Here is a 27,289-nt window from a genome sequence, read left to right on the forward strand (position 1 = left end):
AATGATTGCCTGCAGCAGGGATCCGGCGGCGATTTAAAGTGAGGCCGGGGCGGCTTAATCCGGCGCAGCAGTGGGTAGAAGACAGGCATGGCCAATGAAAGGCGCGGACGGCGAGGAACGACTCAAGGCCGGCCGATGCGGTGGCGCAGGGCACTGCGTGGGTAACCCGGTAAGGCAGGATCCGGTTCAAGGCCGTGCCGGTCTAAGCACGCGCACGCGCAGGCATGCTCCATATGCACAGTGTAACAATACTTTTGCAATGAATAACTTACCTGCATGTAAAACACCACATGGCAGTGTAATGGCGCTCACAGGAAAAGATATATACTAATAAAATATATAGAAAAGATAACGCCTGATTTATTTAGGTGATTGCTCCATATGTAGACCCGGCGCCTTATAGTATTTGACCAGATAGAGAGTGCGCCAATGCTCCGAAGCGCGGGCAGGTCACTTGGCGGCGGCTTGGCCATGATCAAGGCAGTGCAGGCCCGCAGCAGAGGCAGAGGCGGCGTGATCAAAGGATCAAATACTTGGCAGGCCATGACCCACTCTTCCTTTGTAGAAAACTCCGCCAGTAAGGAAGATCGCTCCGTCCGTGCCGGAGACCGGCGGGTCAAGATGGCCATCAAATGCCACACAAAGTGGACTCTGGCGAAAAAATCTTCTTGCCCTATTTCCTAGTATTTCCATCTCCAGTAGAAGAAAGGGATGATTCAAGGACTGGACAGATTGCTTGGCTGAAAAGAAATCACTGAAACAACGCACACAATCCGTCGTCCATGTTGTAGAAAATGTTGACTTGGTCTAACGATGCATCCATTGCTTGATATCGGTTATGCTATGTTGAACTGGGGCATGTACACACAACGCCGCTGACATTTTCAAGTGCCTTTTATTCCCGGGGCACATATAGTCCGTCTATCCATTGCCAACCATATGCATCTGCGCCAGCGACCCGGAGGGAATGAGCAGCATGGCGGCCTCGCTATAAGCGGTGGCAGAAACGGATGACGGCGGCTCGCGAGGGAGTTGAAAGCGGCTTGAAACAGCGGGGCCAGCGCGCCACGGCGTCGGAGTTAACCAGGTGGAACGGGGCCGGCTCGACGCCAGGCGACGGCGGCTTGAGGCGGCCTGCGGAAGTGACCTAGCGTGACAACGAGAGTGCGGTCTGCAAGGGAGGCCTCAGCGATGGCTCGAGGCCATACTTGGCGACTCCGCCAAGGCACAAGGTGAAACCGCGGCCTCAGCGGCAGAATCGGCCGGCGGTTTGGAAGCAGGCAGACAGTGACATTCTGTGGCAGAGGGGGCCGGCGGCTCGAGGCAGGCGGCGGCGGAGGTTGACGGACGGGGTGGCTCAACGGCGCGGCAACCCGGTGGCGAGCCAAAGTCCGAGGCCGGAGCGGCGGCGGCGATTTTGACGACTTGGTGATGCAAAAAATAGCGACTTGGCGCGGCTATATAGCGTCGGCCGTTCAAGCAGGCAGCTTGGCGAAGATTCAGAGAGGTCGCAGCGGCTCGAACGGCTCAGAGGCAGAGCAGTGATATGGCTCGGGCCGTGCGCCCGAGCCGGCGGAGAAAGCAAGGCCCGGCGCAGTCCGGGACAGAGAGCGGAGATGGAGGGCGGAGCCAGCCCTGGAAGTGGCGGCTCAAAGCACGGCGCGATGCGCAACGGCAACAACTCCAGGAGGCGAGGCGCAACGGCGATTCGAACGAGAGGCGAGGCGCGACGGCGACTTGGACGGGAGGCCAAGCACGACTGCCACTCGGATGGGAGGCATGGCGCGTCTCGTGGTAGCCGAAGAGTCCGGATCGTGGCCGTTCTGCCTAACCCATGTTTGTTTCTCTGAGTTGTGGTTGGTTTGACTTTTCCTTCCGTGCTGATGGATCATCGTTTTAGTACTATCTTCTCATGCTGATGGATCAATGGATGGATCACCTTTTGCCATTACATCTAGAACCAGTAGTACTAGTCAGTTGGTAGCTTTTCACACGAAGGGATTATCACCAGAGGATGAGTTGATGTCATCTGGATTTAAATCAACGTAATAGTGCACGGGCAGCAAAACGTTTGATTGTCTCGGCGACTTGGCAACTTCAGGGCTCGGACTGGTGTTTCATGGGCGGCTCGGCCCGAACAGAGAAGATCACAACGATGGCCGTTGCCCAGAACGTTGTAACAATAATTTTCTTGAATTCCTCTTCATTTGATCAGTAGCGAGCTTCTCGATCCTTGAAAGAGAGATCCCTTCAAGAACTCAACACTACCGTGCGCGCACGCCCCACGGTGGGCGCCAACTGTCATGGAATTAACACGTCAGATGTCCTAGGTGTAAGGACTTAGTCGTGAGGCCAACGCATCTATGTAGTAGCTTGAGAGGGGTTGATTGGGATGAGAGGCGCAAGGCGGATCAACGCACAAGACAAGGGTTTAGACAGCTTCGGGCCCCGGGAAACATCATCCGGTAATAACCCTACATGCTGTTTGTGGCTAGGTCTCATTATGCTTATGAGAGAGTCGCCGGTAAGCCGGCTCTTTGTGTCTAGCCCTAGAGATTGTTTCTTGTTGCCCGTCCCTCTTTGGGGTGCCCTGCCCCTCCTTATATAAGTTAGAGGGGCGGGTTACATGTGGAGTCCTAGTAGGACTAGGACTAGTCTATCTTCTCTTACAAGTTAATTACAAGTCTGGGTCTTGCTTCCTTGTAAAGGAAATATTCGTCATCCCTTTCCTTTTAAGTCGACCCATCGTAAACGTGAGCCGGCCTTCTGGGCCTTGGGCCTAGTCTTCTATCTAACCCGCCGTCGGGGTCATCCGTGAGTCGCCAATCTTCCGGCGGGTCACGGTGAAGCGCCAAGTCCGGCCGGGTCATACTTCCGGCCGGGTCATACCGCGGGGTATATCCCCGACAGTTTTGTATTTTGGGGAAAAACTATGTTGTGGTGTTTCCAAACTATGATAACTTGCTATGATGTTGGCAAGCTATGGTGAACTTGCTATTGTTATCTAGCTATGTTGTTGATGTTGAACTTGTTATGGCAGTCCATGTTATGGTTCTGTCAAATTATGATAACTTGCTATTGATGTTGATGCTCTTTTAATGTTGTTCATGTTGTTGTTCATAATTATGTTTAATATCTTCGTCAACTTCTTGTGATGTTGAATATGTTCACCAAAGAGGCTAGGGTTAACCCTAAAGCAGTTGATGACTTTCATCGACGGTTGTCGAGAGGCTAGGGTTAACCCTAAAATAATTGATGCCTTTCGTCGACGGTTGTCGAGAGGGTAGTGTTCACCCTAAAGTAGTTGATGCCTTTCATCGACGGTTGTCGAGAGGGTAGGGTTAACCCTAAAGCAGTCGATGCCTTTCGTCGACGGTTGTTGAGAGGCTAGGGTTAACCCTAAAGCAGTTAATTCCATATGATCACATTCAACAAACATCATAGCGTTCCCAACTTACATAATATTCCATCACAACTAAACATCATATTGTTAAGGTTAAGATAAATTCCATTACAATAAACATCATAATTCCATAGCATCCATACTTAGTTCAACACAGTACAACCAACCATACAACATACATTATGCCAACAAATTACTGTTACTCATCACAAATTTCTTTGATTTTCCTGATCTTAATCTTGTTGGCCTCCCCATCCTTAAGAAAATCTGCTATGATATACTCTAGCTTTTCCTTCTGTTGCTTCATACGTTCCATCTGTTCAACACCTTGATCTGCTACAGCCTTCTTTCAATTGCTAGCAAGTTCATCATTGCTCTGCTTAATCACTTGCAGTGCTGTCCTAAGTTCCATATTCTCTTTCTCAAGCTTATCCTTCTCTTCCTGGGCTTGAACTACAACATTCTCTACATCACCATCCTGCATAATCTTCTGGTAATTCTCCCTCATCACATTCTTGTGAATTGTTGTAAAAAATTGTTTGTTTCCTTGATGTGATTGTGGTGCTTCTCCTTGGCACAAACACTAATTAAAACATAAAAAAACAATCATAGCAGTAGCATAATCGTGCAAACACTCAAGAACAGAAAGAAAAAGACAAAAATAAATTTTATTCATTGGGTTGCCTCCCAACAAGCGCTATCGTTGTATGCCCCTAGCTAGACACAATGCATAGATCTAAGTATTGTCATCTTTAGTTTTTGCAACTTTTGTAAGGGCCTTTTCAAACCCTGGAGGGCTCTTTACGCTTCCCAAGATTTTCTGGAAAAAAAAGAGACCATCTTGAGATCCAAAATATCCAAATGCTTATTGCAAAGAGTAATCAAGGTATTCATTCGATTGAGGTTCCCACTAATATGTTTCAGAGGTTCACTGTATTTTTGTAACTCCCAAATGTTTATGCAATTTGCTCAACTTATCCAAAATTTGAGCTCCTTCTGGAGTAAAAGAAATCCCCTTAGGCGGAATTCCCAAAATCTCTTCTAGGATCTCATAAGCGGTATTAGCATCAAGATCAATAAAATTTCCTTTAGCGGCAAAATCCAAAAGTTGTCTATGATGCAAGGCTAAACCTATATAAAAATTCCGAAGCAAAATTTTTGCATCCCCTTTTAGATTGCAAATGCGATAGGATTTCATTAGCCTATACCAAGCATCTTTCAAAATTTCTCCTTGTCTCTGTTTGAAGTATAAAACTTCAAAATCCGGTGACAAAGGAGGAGTAGCCATGTTGGCCATAGCAACAAGATCACAAGCAAAAAGATAGATCTGACGAGAAAACAGCGAACGAAAAAGAGGGCGAATGAAACGGCAAATTTTTTTGAAGTGGGGGAGATGAAAACGAGAGGAAAATGGCAAATAATGTAAATTGCAAGGAGATGAGATTTGTGATTAGGAACCTGGTAGATGTTGATGATGTCTCCCTGGCAATGGCGCCAGAAATTCCTTTTGATGCGGCTTGAACTACGTCGCTATTTCCCCAAAGAGGAAGGGATGATGCAGCACAACTACGGTAGGTATTTCCCTCAGTGATGAGACCAAGGTTATCGAACTAGTAGGAGAACCACGCAACACTACATGAACGGTATCTGCACACAAAGAACAAATACATGCAACCCGACGTAAAAGAGGGGTTGTCAATCCCTCCCGGGTAAAAAGATAGATAAAATTGTAGTAGATTGGAAAAATAGATCTCGTGGGAACGCTAGATGAAATAAATAATAATAATTCGCAGAAAGGTATTTTTGGATTTTGGATTAATAGATCTGAAAATAAAAGTGAATAAAAATAGATCTCGAAGGCAAATATGATAAAGAAGAGATCCCGGGGCCGTAGATTTCACTAGTGGTTTCTCTCGAGAAAAATAGCATACGGTGGGTAAACAAATTACTGTTGGACAATTGATAGAACTTCAAATAATGATGACGATATCTAGGCAATGATCATTATATAGGCATCACGTCCAAGGTTAGTAGACCGACTCCTGCCTGCATCTACTACTATTACTCCACACATCGACCGCTATCCAGCATACATCTAGTGTATTAAGTTCATGAAGAAACGGCGTAATGCAATAAGAACGATGGTATGATGTAGACAAGATCTATTCATATAGGAATAGACCCCATCTTTTTATCCTTAATAGCAACGATACATACGTGTCATTTCCCCTTCTGTCACTGGAATTGAGCACCGTAAGATCAAACCCATCACAAAGCACCTCTTCCCATGGCAAGAAAAATCGATCTTGTCGGCCTAACTAAACCAAAGATTCGAAGAACAAATATGAGGCTATAAGTAATCATGCATACAAGAGATCAAAAGACTCAAATAATTTTCATGGATAAAAACATAGATCTGATCATAAACTCAAAGTTCATCGGATCCCACCAAACACACCACAAAAAGGGTTACATCAAATAAATCTCCAAGAGACCATTGTATTGAGAATCAAAAGAGAGAGAGAGGAAGCCATCTAGCTACTAACTACGGACCCGTAGGTCTACAATGAACTACTCACGCATCATCGGAGAGGCACCAATGAGGATGATGAACCCCTCCGTGATGGTGTCTAGATTGGATCTGTGGTTTCTGGAACTTGCGGCGGCTGGAATTGTGTTTCGTCGACTCCCCTAGGGTTTTTGGAATATTGGGGTATTTATAGAGGAAAGAGGCGGTGCAGGAGGCCACCAAGGTGGGCACGACCCACCAGGGCACGCCTGGGCCCCCAGGCGCGCCCAGGTGGCTTATGCCCCCCTCGGGGCACCCCTCTAGTACTTCTTTGGCCCATCTTGTGTCTTCTGGCCCAGAAAATTCTCCAAAAAGTTTTGTTGCGTTTGGACTCCGTTTGGTATTGATTTTCTGCAAAATAAAAAACAAGCAAAAAACAGCAACTGGCCCTGGGCACTATGTCAATAGGTTAGTCCCAAAAAATGATATGAAGTTGCTACAAAATGATTGTAAAAAATCCAAGAATGATAATATAATAGCATGGAACAATCAAAAATTATAGATACGTTGGAGACGTATCATTATGACAGCACAACGGTCGTCCGGCAACAATGCCGCACCACTCTGGGTCAACAGTGGTCTGTGGGATCTACAATAGTTCAATATAGCAGATACAGTGCTCAAATCCCAAATCAAATCGGTGAAAACAAAGCTCAAATCGAAGAAAAACCTAACCCTAACCCTAATTCACAGAGAAATGATACTCACGTAAGTTTAGTCCGCGTGCGAGTTGAAGAGGGTGGACACAGAGTCATCGCTGCTAGTTTCGGCGTCGTTCCAGGAGACCATGGTTGCGGCGGCCGTCGGCGAGAAATGGGCAGCGGATGCGCTGGCGCACGCATTGGAGGTAGAGACCTAGGCAAGAGAGAGGGGAATGGACGAACGGGTTGGGCTGGATCGGCTCGTTAGGTTTTGTGCGACGCCGTCTAACGGCACGTCACGGACGCCGTCTCCCCCTGTCCACGTGGCGCCTGACAGCAGGCCAAAGTGGTCAATTTTCCACTCAGACGCGTCAAACCGTTCCATCAACATTATTTGAAAACTGTCAGCACAAACGTGGTGTTTTTTTTGAAGAAAAAAAACGAAACGTGGTGGTTTTCTGTTTTAGGGTCCCCAAATTTGGTGAGTATTTGCAATTTACTTGGAGCAGCATCATGAGGGGCGGGGCACAAGATGAGCGATTCTACTGGCCTTGCGCGGCTCTCGGATGGACCCTCCAGTGCGCGCGTGAGATCATACATGGCAGCAAAAATCGAGGCCTCCTCATCAAATTGAATCCACTCTTAAAGGGCATCAAGGTCGCTCACAACCAGGATCGAAGACGAGAGGGTTCGTTTCAACGAGCTCGAGATTTAAATCCAACTTCACATTTGGCATTGACTGAGTATATTATTTTGGATCAAAGCATATTATTTTGCCGCAAAAATGCTAAATATTTCCGCTCAATTATTTGCCAACGATCGGCCAGGGCGCGGGCGCCAATATTTTGGCTCGCCAACGTTGGCGTGGGCAATATCCAAACAGACTCATTGCGCCTGGAGCAACCGTTTTCCATTTGCTCTTCGATCGGTCAAGATATTTAGCCCAGGTACTGAAGAATAAATAATCTTGGAAGGACCCGGTTTCATCAGTCTCAAAAGGAATCAGCCTTCCAACTACTGTGAGATTGCTACTCCAAATGTTTATAAAGATCTAACAAACTCAGCATAGCTTCAACGCGATCTCAATTTCATGGAACATAGCATCAGACATTCAATATCCATGAAAAAAACAGCAGCAACAACAACCAAACTCTCTCTGACTGATACAAGTAACGACAACAAAATTTACAAAGGTCATTTGCGCTCCTTGTGTGTCTACTTGCCAGCCATCTCTCCATCCAAAAAGGCACCTCGACTTAGACTAACAGGAGGAGCAACCTGTCTATACTCCTTGCAAAACGCCTATAGAAAAACACAGAGGAAACCAGGATCAGTACTATGTCAAAGCAAATATCACTTGGAACCTAGAAACGCAGGCAACCATCAAATAAAATAGACATACCCCTCCACCATTAAAGAAAAAAAAAAGATTAGCAACTACTACAGATTCAGTACCACACAAGCAAAAGAAACCATAAAAAAGGAGATGCCATCACAAGAAGCAATATCAAATACTACAGAAGGCACCAAACCCACATCCCCAACCTGGCCTTGCAGTTAGAAGGCGAGACAGGTGTACTCTACAGCACATTATGTCAAAAACAGAACACGAATGAGATTACTGCCACAAGAAGCATACAACACATTATATCAAAATCGTGTTAATATTCAGCCTTGCAGAAAATTGTTCCTAGGTATTGAAATTACTGCCACAAGAAGCATACAACAAAAAGCATAAGCATAACCGACCTCGCTTTCACACCACAAAGGCGAAAACATTCTTCATTGCCTTCTTCTAGAAGGCTTCCCCTGCACATCAGACAACATCAGCAATATGAACTTCTAAGCAGTACTTATTCAACCATAGACAGCAAACCCTACCTGCGAGCAACCTACGTAGGGCAAGACACAACTCTGGCTGCTCCTTCTGGACAGCCACATCCACCGACATTCGCTTGTCTTTATCATCTTTAATGTCCTTCTAGAAGAAGAATCAGATGAAAACATCTTGTTAATCACTTTGTTTTTTGACCGTGCTACGGCGGGCTTACGCCAGCCTGAACCATTTTCATTATAGATAAGATTGAGATACAACACGACGGTTACAACAGATATCACCCGACACATAGGAGAAGGAACCAGGAACAACAGAATAGAAGATAGACAGAATAGAAGGAACCAGGAACAAACATCTTGTTAATTACTTTGTTTCAATCAATTAATGTACTCAGGTTTTATTGCTCACCTCTATTTTGTCCTGGTGAGTGTAAGCTCCGCTCATACACTGTACATTGTGAATTGGATCTTGTCCATTGCAATGATACTGTTTTAGAACTTCTGGACCTGGATTAACTCCCTTGTGTTTATCTCTTACCGCAACTTCTTCACGGTAGTCGTTCATGGCCTTTACGAGTCCAAAATGCTTACTGTCCCATGGTAGTGGCCACGCGTGGTTCTTCACCCTTGTAACAAAGTCATTATCGTTCAGCGCTTTAGGGATCTCATGAATATAGAACATTGTCCGCCTTCGGGTGTCCCAGAAAAACATATCATCCAGGGTATCCTTTTTTATACTCGGAAGACAGTTACTATACAAAAGAAAAACAGGTCAGTGAAAAGAAAAATACATCAGAATCCCAAGGATGCGATTTAGGACGTACGTGCTTGTTAATGCCATCAATTTTGATGCCAGATGGTCAATTATGGAGCACGAGGCAGTATTATCCCTGAACTTTGCTGCAGTTGAAATAGTATGAAGAATATTACCAAGCCCAACCCAGTCCATCAACTGTGCAGCCTCCAATTCGATATCTGAAATTGCAACATCCCAATCTATGAATATTGATATAGAGAACAAAGACTATATAGATGATGTTGCAAAAAAAAACACAGCAACTAATGACATAGCTTAATAAATGAAAAATTTCTTAAATGTGGGAGATAGATAAAAGGGGTGATACATGATTCTCTTGTACACAAGACTGGAAATATCAGCGTATGGCATACATGATTCTCTACAACTTCTATCAGAATGCTGTCTTTGTGCTAATGCTCTTATGATACATATTCAGTTCTGTATGCCTTTCTCCTATGCTGTAAGCTTCTGTGTTTTCTTTTGTAATAACTTGTCATCTAGAGTTTGACTATTCAAACATAATAACATACAGAAGTACCATGCCCCTCCTTTTGACCTTTTTCTGGGATCTTGTAACGCACGTTGATCTAATTTTTTAATGATCTATTGTAGGTATATCTTTGCACACTGCACATTCTGCAATTCTTGAGCTAACAGATTGGAGTAGTGTTTTCTATTCCCTTATCTACACACAGTTCCGAAAGTACCGGTTGGTACTCTAGACAAGAATTTGAGCCAAGATACTCTTCTTTACTATCCGAGAGGCCCTGTGGCAAAGTCCTCTCCTTCTCTATGTATCTTTAGTCACATACAACATGGGGAGTGTGGGAAGTTTATGGACAAATTGTGGTGGCTATACTGTTAATATTCATCTGGCCATGGACATTCGATGTTGGGTTTGGGTGCATATAACTCATCTCGCCATATGGGGCTCTATAGGTGCAACGTTTTTGTGTGTGATGTTAATAGATTCTGCAACTATATTGCCTAACAGAGGGTAAGTTCTCACTGATTTGCTCCAATAATCCCTCTAACAGTATTTCTGCAGGATGAAGATTGAAAAATCACAAGTGCTATCCGACAATTATTATTCATAATATTCTTTTAGTGCACAAACATCTCATTCCATGACTTCCATTTTTATATTTCGTATTATTCTACAAATAGCATTGTGTGATAAGTTCTCACACCTGTCGGTATGCACAAGTTGGCAAAAGGTATTCTGGTTGTAAAAGAGGCTGAAAAATACGATGAAGCGGCAGTTGCAAAGAACCAGCTGTACAGATATGCATGATAAAATAGTAGAATTTACAACCAAGGAAGGATTACTGACAAATGTACCTCTGTTTTGAAAATTAACCAACTTCACTACAATAGCACCACCAACTCTTGAATGGTATATATTATGTATTGTAAGATTGCCATGATAGACTCCATTTATTCTGAGCTCTTCAATAGCCTCTACAATTTGTCTGCAATGGTATTTTAAGTTTTTAAGTTACATACTAATAATAAAAGTACACACATGTTTGAAAAAAAATCAATTAAATTTACCTTATAACATCTCTAAGAGACTGTGATGGGACGGCATTACTGCGCCTCTCGGTCAGAACCAAGCGGACTAAAAAACAAGTGAGAGGTCCATCATGAGGCTCCACAACAACAGCAATATTTTTCTGCTTCAAGACAGGCAGTTGCAATTCTTGTACAGCTTCAACTCGTAAAATATACCGATGCCTCAGATTCATAATAGATATCTTAGGCAAATTTTCTGACTCTTTTAGATGCAAACAGACTAGAGGCCTAGCCATTGGTGATAACTGAGCAGTTGCAGTGAGATCTGAAGGCTTATTGATTTGATAATGAGCAATGACATCACCATTACGTGATGGATTCAACTTAAACTTGTTTAACTCCCAAGGAATAAGTTTTTCATCCACAAGGGCTGGTTCCATCTGACAGAAAGAAATAGTGTGCATCAGCTAATGATGAAAGCAATGTAAACAAGAGTGATACAGTAGAACTTTCTAAGAAAAGAAGTGCAGAACCAAATATAGATTAACACAGATAATAAGGGTGATACAGTGAACTTTCTAAGAAAAGAAGTGCAGAACCCAATATAGATTAACATGAAAATAAGGGTGAAACAGGTGAAATGATTACAACCATCTTACTAGCCAAAATTGGAACATGGGGTATAGTTACAGCAATCAGCTCCATCACAAGATCAAGACCAAAATCATATAGTTAAGTAAGGTACACACAGCAACAAATAAACAAATTAGGATAGCCAGAAGAATTAAAAAGACCATCAGAGATGTTGCGCTCGCCTTTCTTGGAGGACTGGGTAATGAAGAATAGGATGAATCCAACCTTCCTCGCCCCAATGGTGGTCCCCAGCCCCTGCTACCACAAGGAGAATTAGGAAGAACACAGGAATATCATTCAGGAAGCGGAATGAAGAGATGAACTCCTTTGGAAGGTTTACAACGCAGAATGCCATTACCTACGAGCAGTAGTTGCCTACGTGGAGAAACTGATCTGGGAAGGGAGTGGAGAGGGCGGTGAGGAGGAGGGGTGGTGTTCTTCTCGGAGGATTCTTCTTTGGAGGAGGGGACCTGCTTCAAAAAGCAAGAACCAACACAATTAATGTGGTTGGCGATCTTACTACCCAAAATTGACACATGGAAACTGCTTGAATCACACGATCAATACAGTTAGCTGGAGGCAGACATGGAGGAGGACTTACAGACTTCGTTGCCGATGAGGGGCGCCCTCGGGTCACGCCGCAGTCAGGGCGGGGGGCAGGGACGTGGGCGGCGGAGGGGGGAAGGTCTATAGCGCATCGTCAGCGGCGGTGCCGCCGCCGAGATGGGGTAGAGAGGCAGGAAGAACCTCCTTGGAGATGGTGTCCTGCTTCCAAAGGCAGGAAGAACCGACCACAGTTAATGCGGAAAAATGATAAAGGAGAAGTTTCTGATAATAGAAGAACATAGCCTGACACAGTTAATGCGACTGAAAAATTTGCGGAAAAATGATAAAGGAGAACTTTCTGATAATAGAAGAACAAAGCCCAACAGAACGACACAGAAAACAATGGTGAAACAGGCAAACAAATTATCAGGCTATCTTGCAAATCAAACAGCAAAACACGGGTAGGCAAGAAAAAGTATGATTCGTGTATGAAGCATGTTCAAAATGTGAGACGATCAATCGACGTGAAAATGTATTGACTTCACAAAGCAACGCAACACGAGCTGATCCATCAACTAGTAAACAGCTCATTAATTTTCAGAAGCAGTAACACTTCACAGAATATCCCGATTCATTGCTGACAAACAACTGCAGAATTATAAAACTACTTCCAGCACAAGTAATCAACACATAAGTCATCATCATAGAGTTTATATCTAAGTACAAAAGCCAGGTCCTTCACCAATTATGTCGATCCTGATCGACTCAAAGCAAATTCCGGCCCCTCAGATATCACCTCTTGAGGTCACAGAAAGATACAAGCACAGGGATCCATATAGATAGTCAAGAGAGAAAGAAAGTTTTACCTTCAGGAACAAGACACGCCACGAGTTTTACCTTCAGGAACAAGATCCGCCATGGTCGTCGTCTCCGAGCGCATGAGCTTGTGTTTGAGCATGGTGCCGTCTCGGCACCCCTCGGTGAAGTACTGGATCGCATGTACCTCATGGACCCCCTAGCGGAAGTTGTGCAGCTCCGTCTACAGCGTGAGGTAGTCGCGGAGGGACTCGCCCTTCTCCTGGACATAAAGAGAGCTAGCTAGGGCGGCCGGGGCGCTTGTACATGCCGGTGAAGTTGCGCACGAACACCTCCTCGAAGTCGAGCCAGGCGTTGATGCTGTTGGCCGGCAGGCTGTTCAGCCACGCCCGGACCGAGCCAAGCAGCATTAGGGGTGTGTAGCGCACTGCCACGCGCTTCTTGCCGCCAGCAATGCCGACGTCCGTGGTGTAGTCGGTCAGCCAATCCTCCGGCTTGGTGAACCCGTTGTACTTGAGGGTGTCGCGAGCTAGCGTGAAACCCTTGGGAAAAGGTTCCTCACGGATGTGCGGCCCGAAGCAGGCCAGACCGATAGTACTTCCTCCTTTAGGGCGAGGGAGCGCCCCAACCGCTCGATGCGGTAGCAAGCATCATGCTCGTCATGGGGTGCGCGAGGCCCCAATCGGTCGGTGACCGCAGGGCACGCAACCGGCCCCACAAAGGCCGGCCGGTCCCGCCGCGCGGGCAGGGGTTGCCGGGCTGGCTAGTGGCGAGCCCCACCAGTCGGTGCGTCCACCCGGCTATTGACAGTCGCCTAGTCATGGTTGCGTCTACCCCGGCTGCCTTGCAGCAGGCTCCCATGGCTGCTGTCATGCAGGGAAGATGCCTATTGCGTGGGCCTAGGACCCTCGATCGGCTGCCGATTGTCCATCCAAGGCGAGGGGATTTCGAGCCAAAGGCAGACGGCTGGAGCGGATCCCATTGTGCATGCTGCTAGTCCGCAACAGCAATGAGGTCGTGGGCGCGCTACTGCTGCAGCCCTTCGCCCTCCAGGTCTTCCTAGTTTTGCCGCAGATGACAGGGGTGTTATATGTGGGCCGGTTCACACCTAGCATCTGGCCGAGGGCCCCGCCGCGACACTGCACCTCCCCGAGCCGGTTGCGCCCGTCGGCAGCCGAATTGAAGCCATGGGTGGTGGTGTACTCGCGCTGCACGGACTCCATACGGCGCTGCATGGCGGCAAGCTCCTTGGCCCCGTCGAGCAGGCCACGTGTGCCTCCTCGAGCTCGGTCGCGGCAGCAGCAGGGTCGACGTTGGGCACGATGGGAGTGTGCAGGTTCTGAACCACCGCGCGGAGAGGTTTCACACGGTTGGCGCGGGCCACGGTCGCTGCGCCTAGGTCCTTGCTGCAGTCAGTGTTGTGGCTGGAGCCGGTGGTCAACCCTCCACCCGAGTGCAGAGGTCCGTGACGTCGCCGGAGACGCCATAGCCGCCGGGGAGCGGCGGGTCGACGAAGGTGAGCACCCTGCTAGGGTACTCGTCGGGGACGAGAGCAACATAGACGCGGAGCTCGCCAAAGGGGATGATGGAGCCACTTGCGGGGGAGGCGGCGTCCACGAAGCGCACCACATCGTCGCCAGCACCGTCGAACGCACCGAGCCTGCTGACTAGGTCATGCGCGATGCGCTCGCCAGTGGGAGTGAAGGGTCTTGTCCGGAACGTGACTCCAACCGGTGTCGCGTCACGCCCCACGATGGGCGCCAACTGTCGTGGTGTTCTCACGGCAGATGCCATGGGATGGCTTATCGAGGGTGGTTGGGGCGATGAGTGTCGGTGGCGTTCGGATGCGAGATTAGGCACGAGCACTGCGAACACAGAGACGTACGCAGGTTCAAGGCCCTTCAAGTGAGGTAATACCCCTAGTCCTGCAAGGATCACTATGGAGATCACAAGGAATACATGGTTGCTCTTGGAGCTATTTGGGTGGAGGAAGGAGAGGGCTCTAGCTCTGTTCTTTGCCTCGTGCGTGTGTGTGGTGGTAAGAATGAGCCGACCCCCTCCTAGGGGGCTCCTAGGAGGTCTTATACTTGGGCCTCCCAGGTTACAAAATATCTAAGAGAGAGGGGCAGGCCTCGGCTGCCGGCGTCTCTGGCCACTGGTGGGGCCCACCGGCTGCGAGCTACTATTGGCCGCGTGGCCCGCCGACTGCTTATCACTGTGGCGCGTAGGCCGTGGCGTCACGGAGTGGTTGACGCGATGCGTCTACAGTGTCGAGCCGTCCGGGAGTTGGTCGCCTCGGTCAGTAGTACCGACGGTACTGTAGCCACGCTCTCCTCGACGTGGGGGTCGCCTCGCCCTGTTGCTGGGACGGATGGGTAGGACGGGCGCTGACCCAGCCGGCTGCGGACTGCGCCCAGCCGGCCATGAGGGCGCCCAGCCTGCCCGATGTTTTAAAATGTCGTCTTGTATCCCTGAGCCTACCCGGGGGTCATCCCCCGACAAGGTGCCTATTATTTAGTAGTTGAAGGCATTCAACTGTATGTGATATGAATGGGTAGCAGCTTGATGGTGGTGTGTCCAAGCAATATTGTTTGTGCGCGCATGCATTTGCAAATATGTACATGTAACTGGGGTACCGATTACCTTCAAAGAAATATGTCAGATATTAGAAAGAAAGAAATCTAGCTTACATAAGAGATGTACAGGTATGGGCATAGAAGAGTAAGACTAGTCATCAATGCAATGTATAGAGTTTACCGAACATTTACCACGTTGACAAGGTATAAGAGGGTATTGTGTTGTATCAAAGCTAAAACTTCATTGGCAACTCCAACATATGTGTGCAATTCTTAAAAATATCGAAAAGGCATAGCAGAAATACATAAATCATCAGTCTACCAAAATGGAGACAGATTCAGACACCACAGGTTAAGATGAGCTTACCGGGATATAAGTTAGAATCTATTTCTGTAAGAAGCTCATGGCGACTGGACAAATCACCAGCATCTTTTGGATTTCTTCTTGATCTTACAATATTTCTTGGGGAACCATATACAAATAGAAGAAAAAGAATCAGCCACAGTAAAAAAATTATTGAACCACTGTACTCCCTTCTTCAAATAGAACTCGTGAATTGGCAACCAATGTAGAAAAACATCCAGCACTCACAACTTAACTAGAGTTATAGACTTGTAGCATGTAAACAGCATTAACCATTAAAGCCAAACATGAGGAAAGGCAAACAACAGGTGTTCAATGCACAATTTGATGGGCATGCAGAAAATATTCAGGGATCACAAACAGATGACCAAATCAGACAGCATAAACAATACAGAAAATGGCGAACGCTGTCAACTTGGTAATGAAGATCATACCTTACCGAAACAAGGTCAGATTTCTTTTCTAGATTTGAAGATTGACCTTGCCAATAGGTGTGCAACCTTCCAGATGGATCGCGTGGATCTGTTCTGACCATTTGGCTCACAGGAACCTTTTGAGATTTTTCTCCTACAGCATGATATAATTATAGTAAAGATTATTCGCTGGAACCGGAGGTGGTGGTTTCACACGCCCTTTACTAGATAGCTCAATAGTAATACACAGTTAACTAATGTGCTGTAGCAGTATACTTAGAAAACATTTTAGCTTGAAATATGCATATGATATATGCTACGTACCAGTAGGGGTGCTGACCTCGGTACCCATATCCTTTAGTGTGTTAGCTTGAGTAAGCGCTAGAGGTTAGTGCCTGCAATGCACATGGAACAAGCATCACTGACGTGCGCACATGCACATAGTTTTTGTTTGCAAATTATATTTGTTTAAATTTGCATGCCATAAGTTTTTGGACTGTTTATTCCAGAGAATACGGGGGTAAGTAGCTTCCGCAAACAGGCACGTCTACAAATTAGCTACTAGCACTTCCATCAACTATTAAACTACAAGATGTGCTTGGCCAAATGTAGAAACCCAGATGGATTTTTGTAATATACTGCACTTTAAAGTTTAAACATTCAAAGAGCCAAAGATTATAACAATCTACACGGAAGGAGCAAATGTACACCATTGACCATAGACGTGCCATAGTATGAGTACAAGGTGAGACTTGACTCGAAATCTAGTCTTGACTATTTCACCAAGGATCATCTAGTGATGTCAATTTTCAAAGAGAGCAAGTTTTGAAAAAATGACAACACACGAATTTCAGCGTGACTTTCTGCAAGTGTTTGCGTATATTTGAAAATTGATGCACTATGCAACTGGTAGTAGCTTTGGAAGATATACTGTCTCCAAAGATAGAGAGAAGCAACCATATGATATTATGAACACTTAACAATTGATCTCTGGCAATTGCCGCCCCATATCAACTGTGATGAGACACAACAATAAAAGACCAACTATCTTTGGGTTTGTGTAAGTGTAAATTAAACAATTGAATAACCTGAGTTTGGAATATCCTTGTGTTATTACAGTTCATCAGTTTTTCCTCAATAGCATCTTTAAAAAAAAATCAATAATACACCATTGATTTAAGAGGCTAGCCTGCAAGACAAAAAGGAATCAGTGAAATCATTTGTGCTCTAATTGGAAATTTTCAGATATGCTTGAATATCAGGCACAAATTTTTGCCACAAAATACCGCCGTTTTGGTTGGATGTATATTGACATCCATGTGTTCTGGTGGAAGATTGATGGACAGTATATGAAGGGTTTGGATGCTTGAGGCAGTATTGCAGAGTACACAAATTCAGTAGCCCTTTTCAAAGAAGTGCAGTCTACAAGTCTATCTGAAGAGGAGATATGGACAGTTATGGGATAAAGCAAACTAGGCACAGCCATGATAATAGAGAAACTATACTTTACTAATTCACTGACAGAAACTACATAACAGTTCAATCACAGTGGATGCATCATTTAAAACATTGTTGGTATTACAAAATTATTCTTTAAAAGATATCCCCTTGTTCATCGAAAATATATGAACAAGATGCGGCCAGATTACTCTGATCAGAGTTACATAGCATCTGAAGTTCTGAACATGTGTATCTACATGGGCATCGCAGTACATTTTTTGTGCATATGAAATCAACAGAATTTACTTACGGAGGAAAAGGCTCTAAAAAATTACTAGTGCCTTTTAATTTGTATACCATTTATGAAAAGAATCATAGTAGTCTTTTTTGCCACATAATTTGCATTCGAGATGAAACCATCCATCTTGAATATTTCATCTACAGCATCTCATCTGAAACATGTATTACCATCAGATCACGAACAACCGAAGCCCCATAGACATTCCTAATAGCATCTAGCCTTGAAGACATGCTCCCACTGTGAACATCTGCTCTATTGGCTCGATGCTGTGACAGAGGAGGCAAATATCACCTTCTTAAAACTCACGAATTCACAAAAGACAGCTATATTTACCTTTCTGCAAGAGAAGTTCACATTGATATGATGGACCGTAAACCGACTGATGAAGTCCACTATCTTTGGATAGTCATCATTGGAGTTCTGCAGTGTTTTCCTACGAGCTACCATATTCTAGAATAAATTTTCAACCTGCATATTAAGATTTTTTTCTTGTAAAAATCGCAATGCATAGACAATAGAGCAAGTAATAGTACTATGCAAAGTTGCTAACTCACCATGACTTGAGTTCCTTTAACCGCAGAACAGGGCTTCGGGTCATTCTCCATTACTCCATCCCTATAAGAAACTCTGACAAGAAAACATGATAAAAACAATCATTAACAAACTACTCTAGAGTCAAGCAGAAAGATTTGAAGTTGCTCATGGACTGACCTGTAGCCATGCAATTGGCCTTCTGTTATTGTTGTCACGGTAACATGGCCAACATAAGTCAAACTGGCCAAAGCCTCCCTTCTGAACCCCATGGACTTTATTGTTTGTAGGTCCTCATATGCAGACAGCTTTGAGGTAGTATGTCTCTCACACAATATTGGCAAGTCTGAGGACTGTGAAAGGAAACCAAGTTAGCTCACAAAAGTAATGCTTGAGACAAATTCTGAACATGCCCAACTCTTCAAATACCCCACAGTCAATACTGTAATCATATAGTATCCTGCAGGCGCCTAGGCCAGCCCCCACAGTTCGGAGTATCATAGACAACTACATGCTGCCTAAAGGCAATCAGCACTAACAATCTCAAATGGCCTGTTAATATAGGTGTGCCCTCATTTGCCCATGGCATAGCAGCCCCTACGCAGTATTTTACTGCCTGAGTCAGAACAATCAGACAGATCCAGTGTAGAAAATCACCAAGACCAAAATTCCCAATCATTCGCCCCCACATGACCCTGTACGCACTAAGGATTAACAGCTCGCAATCAATAGCAATCACGATTAACACCAGGGGCGTGGACATTTGAAGGATTTTGGCGCACCAAGGGTTGAGGGGATGGGGAATTGGTTTCGGGGTTTAGGGTTCATTTAGGAAGCGAGCGGGCGAGCGTACCCGGATGCCGTGGCCGTCGTCGGAGACCTGGATGAGCTTGAGGCCGCCATCCTTGACGGTGACGGAGACGGTGTTGGCGCCGGCGTCGATGCTGTTCTCGACGAGCTCCTTCACCACCCACGACGGCCGCTGGATCACCTCCCCCGCGGCGATGCGGTTCACCACCGACTACTCCAGCCGCCGGATGCGGGGGCGGGGCCCCGCCCCCGCCCCGGCCGCGCGGCGCCGGGTCGTCGACCTCCATGCCCGCCGCGCCGCGCCGCGTGTGGGGACCAGGCCGAGGAGGTGGGGAATGGGGAATGGGGATTGGGGAGGAAGACGCCGCCGATTTTGGCATTCGCGCGCACGACCCTGATTATTGCTCGGTTTATTTCTTTTTTTCTCCATCCCTTTATATAAGGTGTATTTATTTTTCTGAAGTCAAAGAAGTGCATGATTGAGCGAGTTTTTAGAAAAAATATATCAACATCCACAATATAAAATTTATATCATTTTATCCTTCATAAAAAGTAGTTTCATATTTTATCTATTAGGTATTGCAAATGTTGTTATGTTATTCTATAGTCTTGGTCAAACATTCACAATGTTGACTTGCACGCAAATGAAATTTATATCATTTTATCCTTCATGAAAAGTAATAATCATCGATTCATTAAAACGGAGCCGAGCAATAATATGTTTGATGGAGATTATAGAACAAATAATATTGGAATGAATATAAGGTGCATCAGTTTTTATGCAAATCAAATATATATGTTTGATGGAGATTATAGAACAAAATATCAATGGCTGCAATACTACATAAATAAAATGTGGAAATAATTTTCATGATGGATCTGATACGAATTAATATAATTTTTCTAAAAACCATGATCAAACATGTACAATTTTGACTTCTGAAAAAACTAATACAACTTATATTTGAAAACAAAGCAAGTAGTTTTAGGTTGTGTTCATTTGTCAGGTACCTAAAAAAATGTCGCATCAGTCACTTTTTTTAGACTGCAAGATTTTTCATCCAAGAGCCCAAAACACGTCAGCACTATTCATCTTCTTCCTACCTTTTCTTCTTCCTCCTCACACACGCCCCCAGCCTATCCCGCCCCAAACACTGACCTCCACCACCCACGGCCGGCGGGCGCTACCGCGTGCCGCCTCGTCGCCCCGCCCTCCCCTCACCCGCTCTGCACCGTTGTTGCTGGCCACCACCCCAGCCATCCCTCTAAGCACCGCATCGGTGAACAATACCGGCAATCCCCGTGCCCCCGCGCACCCCTAAGATAGATAGTGAGGTTCTTCTTCCACGCGAACCTGCACCTCCACGTCCCTAAGAAAGAGAATGGGGCTTCTACTTCTCTGGACAAGTTGCTTCTTCTTCGACGAGGTCCGGCCTCCCCGTCTCGCGCTCAGGGAGAAGTTAAAAAAGTGACTGGTGCCAATAAAAACTTCAGGCGGCTGAGGTTCAAGAAAAACGATAGTTTTATGGTTTAGTTTCTTTCTTGTAACCATTGTTTGCAATTTATAAAACAACCATGAAAGCGTTCCTCAAAAAAAGATATCATTGGAAACATTTTCCAATATGAATAGAATGGTACACTTTTGATTATACCTTAATTTATGAGAAAGGTTATGTTCCGACTGACCAGGTAGAAACCAAGCCAGTCGTTGATGGTGTCCTGGACTGGGGTCATCTCTCGCCTGGTGGGCCGAGCCGAGCCCCCCCCCCCCCCCCCCCGCCCCACCCCCGTCGGTTCAGCAGTGGGCCATGGTTGAGCAGCCCATGGCATATAAAAGGAAGACTTCCGAAGACTTGTTGTACAGTCGAAGATGTTGGGATCAAATACAGCTTGTCCTCCCTATTCGTAGCCGACTAGGATGAAACTGTAGCCCCCCCTCCCGGGTACCCATATAAGTCGAGGAGCAGGGCACGCAGAGGATACACATTGATCTCGAGGTAGATCATTTGTACTTTGCAATGTTCAGGATATCGGTAACTTTGTAGCTGCTTGGTCTGGTGAGGAGTAGGGATTAATTGGTGAATCAGCCTGTTAACTGAATTTATCGGTAATCCATTTCTCAATAGGTTAATTAGGGTCATATCTATATATCTTAGCTACATATAGGAATAATGCCGCAGCGACAACAATAAAAGGAGAGGCGATAAACAACAACAGCATATATCATAGCACAAAACAGATCACCATATAGCGTATACTGTTACATGTTGATCTGCACGTGCTGGTCTCGGGGGCGGGGAGGGGGAGGCGAGCTCGAGCAGGAGGAAGAGGCTCGGTGCCTGGATCCTTGAGGAGTGCGGGCGCATCTGGTGGATGGTGCCGACGGCTACTCGGAGAGGGCGGCAACGGCGACTGCTCCTAGCCTCCACCAACGAGGGTTGATACGGGAGGGGAGGGGAGACTCAGAAAGGAGGGAACAAACTGACCTAAAACGGTAAAGGAGGGAATGGGCCAAAATTTTGGAGCCCAAATTTCTCTCCCTCTATTCAGTTAGTCGACACAGTGGGATAAATCGGCCCGACAACCAATTAATCTACTGGTATTCATGATTAACTGGCTGATTACCTTAAATATCATTTTTTAATAGTGGTACTTTGTATTCCACTTGAGAGTAATAAACACAAGCATGACGTAGGGTTTTATCTGTAAGGAGAGGCCGAACCTGGGTATAAACTCGTGGCCATGTTACATTGTATGAAGAGTTGAAGACCCATAGTCTGGGACCCCCTACCCGAGATCTGTTAGATTTGAATCCATCATTGGTGGCCCGTACAGGTCCCGCTAAGAAGTTGCGGTGATTGGATGGGGATTACGATCAACAAGCGGGTTAACGTCGGCATGACCTTCATACCTGGCCAAACATTCGTCTTCGGCAACATCGCTCTCCTCGACGGCTCAGCTGGCAATCTTGGTCAGGTCAAAATCGTTGCCCCAGGACAAATCATTAGATTTGTCGATTTGGAGTATATCACGAACTCACGTGGAGGGTTGGTCCCCGTAAATTGGGTATCAAACACGAGCAGAGTATCTGAGAAAATCAAATGTGCAAGATACAGAAAAAATGATGGTTATTGGAGCGGCAAGAAGCTTTCCAGGTATGCTTGGTTCAATTGATTGCAAGCATTGTCAAATGGAAGAACCGCACCAAAGATTTCCGCGAGGTGTACCAAGGTCACATCAAAGAGGCCACCATCATACTCGAAGCAGCGGCATCAAAGGACTTGTGGATTTGGCATGCTTTCTTTGGCATGCCTGGTTCTCACGAGAACATCAATGTACTCCAGCGATCTCACATGTTCATGAGACTTTGCAGTTGGGAAGTGATTTAATTCCAACACTCTAGATAGTGGCATTGACATATATGAGACGCCAACAATAAAATATGTATCTCTGGCGTGGCCCACACACGCTTGTAGTAAGACCTTACTGCTGGTGTTGGAGGAAGACGCGCTAGTGAGACTTATCACTGACGTTATACTATCGGTGTCTCCCCTCCGCGCCGGTAACGATGTTTTTCCAACATTGGTACTAGGCTCTTTCCTACTAGTGGAGGCACCTAACAACATCATCTACGGCGGATGCCGGGGTGCAGAGGTTCAGTCGATGGTGGTGGGCGACACCGGGGGAGGGCGGCGCAGACCCATGGAGGAAGAAGAAAAAAGCGCACGGGAAGTAAAGAATTCCAGGCGTTTGATAAATATATATGGGCGTTTGTGCTAGAAATGTAAACATCCGGTATAGAAAACCCTTCAATGTGCAGCAAGTTTACGCAGTGCCCCAAACAAACAAGAGCCCGCACGCTCTGCTTCTCCCCCTCCATCTCTCGACAAGTGGCTACCTAGGGTTTCACGCCGCCGCCGTCTCCGTTGCCACGCCACGCCCCCGTCCTCTGCAGCCTACAGTCGCCTCCGGCCACGTCCCCCACGCCAGCAAATCGACGCTGCCGGACCCGTCCCGTCCCGCCGCCTCGTCCCGTCCCGCGGCCGTATCCTTCGATCGAGATGCTTGGCGATAAGCCCGTCCAGATTAGCCAACTGGCCAATGATGGAGATGGGGCAAACAAGGCGTGGACAGGGGAGAAGAGGCGCCGCAAGAACCTGCCCCCATCATCTTCACATGCTACTGCCACTGCCGATGACCATGGAGACATGGAGGACACCATCCAAGGGGGCAAAGATCCGATTTCTCATGCGACAGACATGGAGGGCACCATCCAAGGGGGCCAAGATCAGATTTCTCATGCGACAGACATGGAGGGCACCATCCAAGCGGGCCAAGATTATGATCTGCTGCTGAAAACAGAGCCGGCACAAGAAGAAAGCGAGCAGCGTTTCGGGCCGCACTTCCTTCTCAGCAAAGAAGACCAGGCCAAGGATCGTCAACTTTTGCTTGCCAATATTCAGAAGGAGGACGATTATCCTACTGACCTGCCACTTTATTTGACACGGGAGGAACACAGAAAGATAGAAGCGCGCCTTGCACGCTATCGCGTCGCTCATTACAAGGTACCTACATGCTGTATCAATCAGTCACCGCGCATGTCTTAAAGTTTATACCTGTGTGCCATGGTAGCTGATTCAGTCTTCTGGTTTGTTATGCGTGGTGATTTTATCCCGTGTTTTTATCATCTATGTGTAGGTTGTGAATCCGGAGTGCGCACGTGAGCTCAAGGAACCAGAAGAATACACCGATGATGAAATTCTTAACGAGTCGTACTTTGAGGGGTTAGAGGATGATGAAAGTTTTGAGTGGTACATCCATCGTGAAGACACCTACAACATTGAATTGAATGACTACCAACGGATTGTCCCTCGTAATTTTGTAAGTGTACTGTCTATATCTACATTTAGTCATCTGATTGACTAGTTTGGTTATCATAACCATGGGTGTTCAGAATCCATTTCAAAACACACCGTGAAAACCGGCAATCAATGAGGTAGTTCATTTTGCTTCATTGACTCCAACCACAGCTGCAACGTTAGTATAGAAAATTGAGCCATGGGTTTATGGTATGAGTTAAAACTGTTTTTTAACAGCTTATTCTTAATAGAGGATGGTGATGATGATTGAGCCCTTGCTTTGTGGCTACTGATGGATGCTAGTACTTGGGGTGTTGGATTTGAAAAGTTGGCCAGTTTTTTGTGTTTATTCAAACTTTGGGCAAGCCTTCCTGCTAATTTTAATGAGTGATCCCTTAAAATCGGTTGGTTCTTAATTCTTATCCATTTCATATGTAACGTTAACTCGGGGTGAAATGCTAGGAAGGGTATCCCACTTGATTCATGAACCTCCTTGATTGCCTTAGTTTTAAAGCTGAGGTTCAGCATTAGAAGATAAAACTAGCATGATTTCTATGACTGTAGGGAGCAGTCCAAGGCTCACCTTGTATGTTTTCACAAACATTGCTATTTTCAACTTCTTACCTCTTTCATTTCGCTGTAACACTGGCTGCTGAAATTTGTTGATGTTTGAATTGCTTCTGAATTATATCATGTCGGTGTCTCAGTGGATTGAGTTGTTAAAGGTCATTTAATTATACGGTACTATTTCTAGCAAGCTAGACTATACTAGAAGGAAAAAAAATGTGGATCTTTAGTCAGTTCTATAGACAAAAGCATGTCATCTCACCACACTGTAGCCATTAAGTATCTGCACTTTTGTGCCTTTTTGGACGTGTCATCTGATTCTTGTCCCTTTCTTTTTTGTAGCTGCCTGGTAGGAGTGGAAACCTGTACTGCTATCATGATGAGTACCGCTCACGTTATCATACATATAAAATTGATGATGTTTATGTCAAGTACTATGCAGAAATTTCAAAGAAAATCAAGGTATGCATTATGTGATCAAGCTGTTGGAATTAAAAATATTATGAGTGGCTAGATTGTTTTTAAAGTGATAGACTTCTATCTTGCAACAGTGGATTGCAGATTTTTTGCATCTGGATCGCAGGACTAAGGATGTAAGTATGCCTCACAGAAAATTGCGAAATTAGTCATATACATACACATGATTATTAACTTCTTTTCACTTCAGTGGATAGAATGGGATACTAGAGCATGGAGGCAAGCATTGAGGATTGCAACTGGCTTTCCCCATATGACTGAAAAATTAGCTGGTTATGCTTATGACGTAGGATATCTTGTCTTCTGCTAATTGAGGTGGTGTTAATTGCTGGTTGTACTCACAATCTGGTCCATTTGATTCAGGAGTACATTACGGAGCTGGAAATGGATGCGTCCCTCAAGGACATAGATCTCCTCTATTTTGAGATCTGGAGGCTTGTCGCTAAAGAAAATGTTAGCATCCTAATACATCAAAATGTTTGTGCAATAGAGCATGGCTGACATGCTTTGTGATTATGCGTGTTTCTTATAGTTTCACAAATATTTCAGAGAACTTACAAAGAGGCTGTAAAGGAAGTTTATGAGTCTGGCGAGTTCCCTATACACAAAGCAGTACTACATGCTGAACTCAATGGGGGCCATATCTTTGTAACGATGCAAGAAATGGTAAGCTGATGTCTTAATTTGGGGCTGTTGTGCAAATTTGTATAGCCACTAACTGTGATTTATGTCGTGAGAATGGAATGTGCAACATATTGCCAAATGTCTAATTTCATCTGTTTACCTTTGTAGATTTACGCTGTTGTCCTGGAGGGTGGCATTGAACTGACTGTAAGTAGGATACTCTACAAGTCTACATGCATGTTTGACATGGTGATACATACCTAGCTGCAATAGGTTGTTGACTTTGATACGACCTTTGTGTAGGACGAAGAGAAGAAAGCTAGGGGTGTGTTTAGGAAGTTATCTTTCAGCATGGTATTGTCTCGATGAATCCTCTATGATTTTACCTTTTATTTTGAGAAAAATCCTCTATGAATTTATATGTCATCATGATTGTTGTTGTTATATTACCGGATCCCTTGTTTCAGCATAAACCAATGAACATGGCTCAGTATGCTCAGAAGAAGGTGGAGATAGCAAATCAGTTGAAGTTGAACAAAGAGGTATGCTAATAACTGTATTTATTGTCAAAGTATAAGGTTACATCTCGAGATAAAAGAAACCCAGTAACTTATGTGCGTGCCACTTTGCAGGATGGATTTGTTCCCTTTAGACCCTTCGAGTTCTGAGTAAGGGAAGACTGGATTTGTCCCTTTTGGTCTGAAATGAGTGTCTATGATCCGTTAGCTCATCTGACAGCGAGACATAACTAATAGGATGATTGTATTACATAACCAGCCCAACAGTCTGAAATTGCGGATGATGCTTGGCTCTAGTTTACATTTGTGGTTTCTGAAAACAAGGGACTACATCAAACTACTACATCAAACTTGGTTCAAAGTTCAAACTACTACATCAAACTTGGTTCAAACTACTACATCAAACGTTGGGTGCAAATTTGGTTCAAACTACTACATAAAACTTGGTTCGAAATATTTTACATAAATACTTTAGATAACTTAAGGGAACAAAATTTGGACTAGATTGCATACAAACTTACTAAAATTACTTGCTATCACTATCGCTCTCGTTCTCCAACCTCTCCCATCCTGATTCTGTAAGCCCTCCAATCACACCGCCATGGCCCTCATCGCTGGCATCGCCTAACCCGCTCCGCTACGACCGCCTTCATAGTCTGAGTCGCTGGAGGAGAGCTCGATGTCCTCAGTCGCCTCGTTCGCGTTCTTCTTGTATAGTCGTCTCTCTGGGTACAGGAGGCGGAGCTCCACAATGTACGCCTTGCCGGCTTGCTCCGCCTAGAGGCGCTCGTGAGCCTCCCAATCTTCTCGCATCTCCCGTGCGGTGGCCACCCGGGAGTCAACGGGCGCCAACTATGGTAGGCCGGCGGGGAAGTTGAGCCAGGCATTGGTGTCATGGAGGCAGGCCAACATAATATTTCCCGTGCCGCCCGCCCTTCAGGGTGGAAAAATGCGATGCATATCGGCTCTTATGTGTAGCGGTCTGTGATCTCCGCGACCCACGTTCCCCAGCGTTGTTGCACGCTGAGGTATTTGCTCTGCGGCGGCGGCG

At 45.6% G+C, this 27,289-nt stretch overlaps 3 protein-coding genes across 24 annotated transcripts in view; 1 reads left to right on the forward strand and 2 right to left on the reverse strand.

The window, feature by feature from the left end:
• Positions 1–19,581, reverse strand: part of LOC109768580 (uncharacterized) — a 73,604-nt gene extending 54,023 nt beyond the window's left edge. The window contains exons 1-19 of one of the 22 annotated variants that reach the window (XM_073511298.1): positions 19,237–19,581; positions 18,564–18,736; positions 18,407–18,479; positions 18,186–18,320; positions 18,020–18,118; positions 17,200–17,300; positions 16,436–16,506; positions 16,133–16,265; positions 15,702–15,796; positions 11,998–15,401; positions 11,755–11,866; positions 11,579–11,651; positions 10,803–11,203; positions 10,590–10,720; positions 9,274–9,424; positions 8,859–9,201; positions 8,495–8,594; positions 8,363–8,422; positions 7,595–7,915 (exon numbers count right to left, since the gene is read on the reverse strand). In XM_073511298.1, coding sequence (XP_073367399.1) covers positions 8,409–8,422; positions 8,495–8,594; positions 8,859–9,201; positions 9,274–9,424; positions 10,590–10,720; positions 10,803–11,203 — 1,140 coding nt within the window. In that variant the 5' untranslated portion in view covers positions 11,579–11,651; positions 11,755–11,866; positions 11,998–15,401; ... (7 more) ...; positions 18,564–18,736; positions 19,237–19,581 and the 3' untranslated portion in view covers positions 7,595–7,915; positions 8,363–8,408. Of the gene's footprint in view, positions 1–7,594; positions 7,916–8,362; positions 8,423–8,494; positions 8,595–8,858; positions 9,202–9,273; positions 9,425–10,589; positions 10,721–10,802; positions 11,204–11,578; positions 11,652–11,754; positions 11,870–11,997; positions 15,797–16,132; positions 16,266–16,435; positions 16,507–17,199; positions 18,119–18,185; positions 18,321–18,406; positions 18,480–18,563; positions 18,737–19,236 lie in introns of those variants that run through there. The other 21 variants (XM_073511296.1, XM_073511295.1, XM_045233926.2 and 18 more) reach the window with 21 other exon arrangements.
• LOC141020828 (DNA mismatch repair protein MLH1-like) lies at positions 18,303–20,454 on the reverse strand. Its single transcript, XM_073495772.1, has 5 exons — positions 20,353–20,454; positions 19,237–19,365; positions 18,564–18,736; positions 18,407–18,479; positions 18,303–18,320 (listed from the first exon to the last, which is right to left on the reverse strand). Exons 1-5 carry the CDS (start codon positions 20,452–20,454, stop codon positions 18,303–18,305), a joined length of 495 nt encoding a protein of 164 aa, XP_073351873.1.
• A 2,625-nt stretch (positions 20,455–23,079) lies between these two features.
• On the forward strand, positions 23,080–26,594 carry LOC109768582 (uncharacterized). The gene is made up of 11 exons (XM_020327333.4): positions 23,080–23,758; positions 23,892–24,074; positions 24,962–25,081; positions 25,171–25,212; positions 25,287–25,382; positions 25,460–25,549; positions 25,646–25,762; positions 25,889–25,927; positions 26,024–26,074; positions 26,188–26,262; positions 26,353–26,594. The coding sequence occupies exons 1-11, from the start codon at positions 23,255–23,257 to the stop codon at positions 26,386–26,388; spliced, it is 1,353 nt and encodes a 450-aa protein (XP_020182922.1). The 5' UTR covers positions 23,080–23,254; the 3' UTR covers positions 26,389–26,594.
• The last annotated feature ends 695 nt before the right edge of the window (positions 26,595–27,289 follow it).

This window comes from Aegilops tauschii, chromosome 3 (assembly GCF_002575655.3).
Source record: "Aegilops tauschii subsp. strangulata cultivar AL8/78 chromosome 3, Aet v6.0, whole genome shotgun sequence".
NCBI classification, from domain to species: Eukaryota; Viridiplantae; Streptophyta; class Magnoliopsida; order Poales; family Poaceae; genus Aegilops; species Aegilops tauschii.

Excerpts from the sequence above, each read along its gene's own strand:
- LOC141020828 (XM_073495772.1), bottom strand. The coding sequence starts at position 20,454 with ATGGCTGGGGTGGTGGCCAGCAACAACGGTGCAGAGCGGGTGAGGGGA. Across the intron at positions 19,366-20,352 it reads GCCGGCCGTGGGTGGTGGAG|CGGCCGTCGTGGGTGGTGAA; the intron begins GTCAGTGTTTGG and ends GAGGTGATCCAG. Across the intron at positions 18,480-18,563 it reads GGCCAATTGCATGGCTACAG|AGTTTCTTATAGGGATGGAG; the intron begins GTCAGTCCATGA and ends TTTTCTTGTCAG.
- LOC109768582 (XM_020327333.4), top strand. The coding sequence starts at position 23,255 with ATGCTTGGCGATAAGCCCGTCCAGATTAGCCAACTGGCCAATGATGGA. Across the intron at positions 24,075-24,961 it reads GGATTGTCCCTCGTAATTTT|CTGCCTGGTAGGAGTGGAAA; the intron begins GTAAGTGTACTG and ends TCTTTTTTGTAG. Across the intron at positions 26,075-26,187 it reads GGAAGTTATCTTTCAGCATG|CATAAACCAATGAACATGGC; the intron begins GTATTGTCTCGA and ends CCCTTGTTTCAG.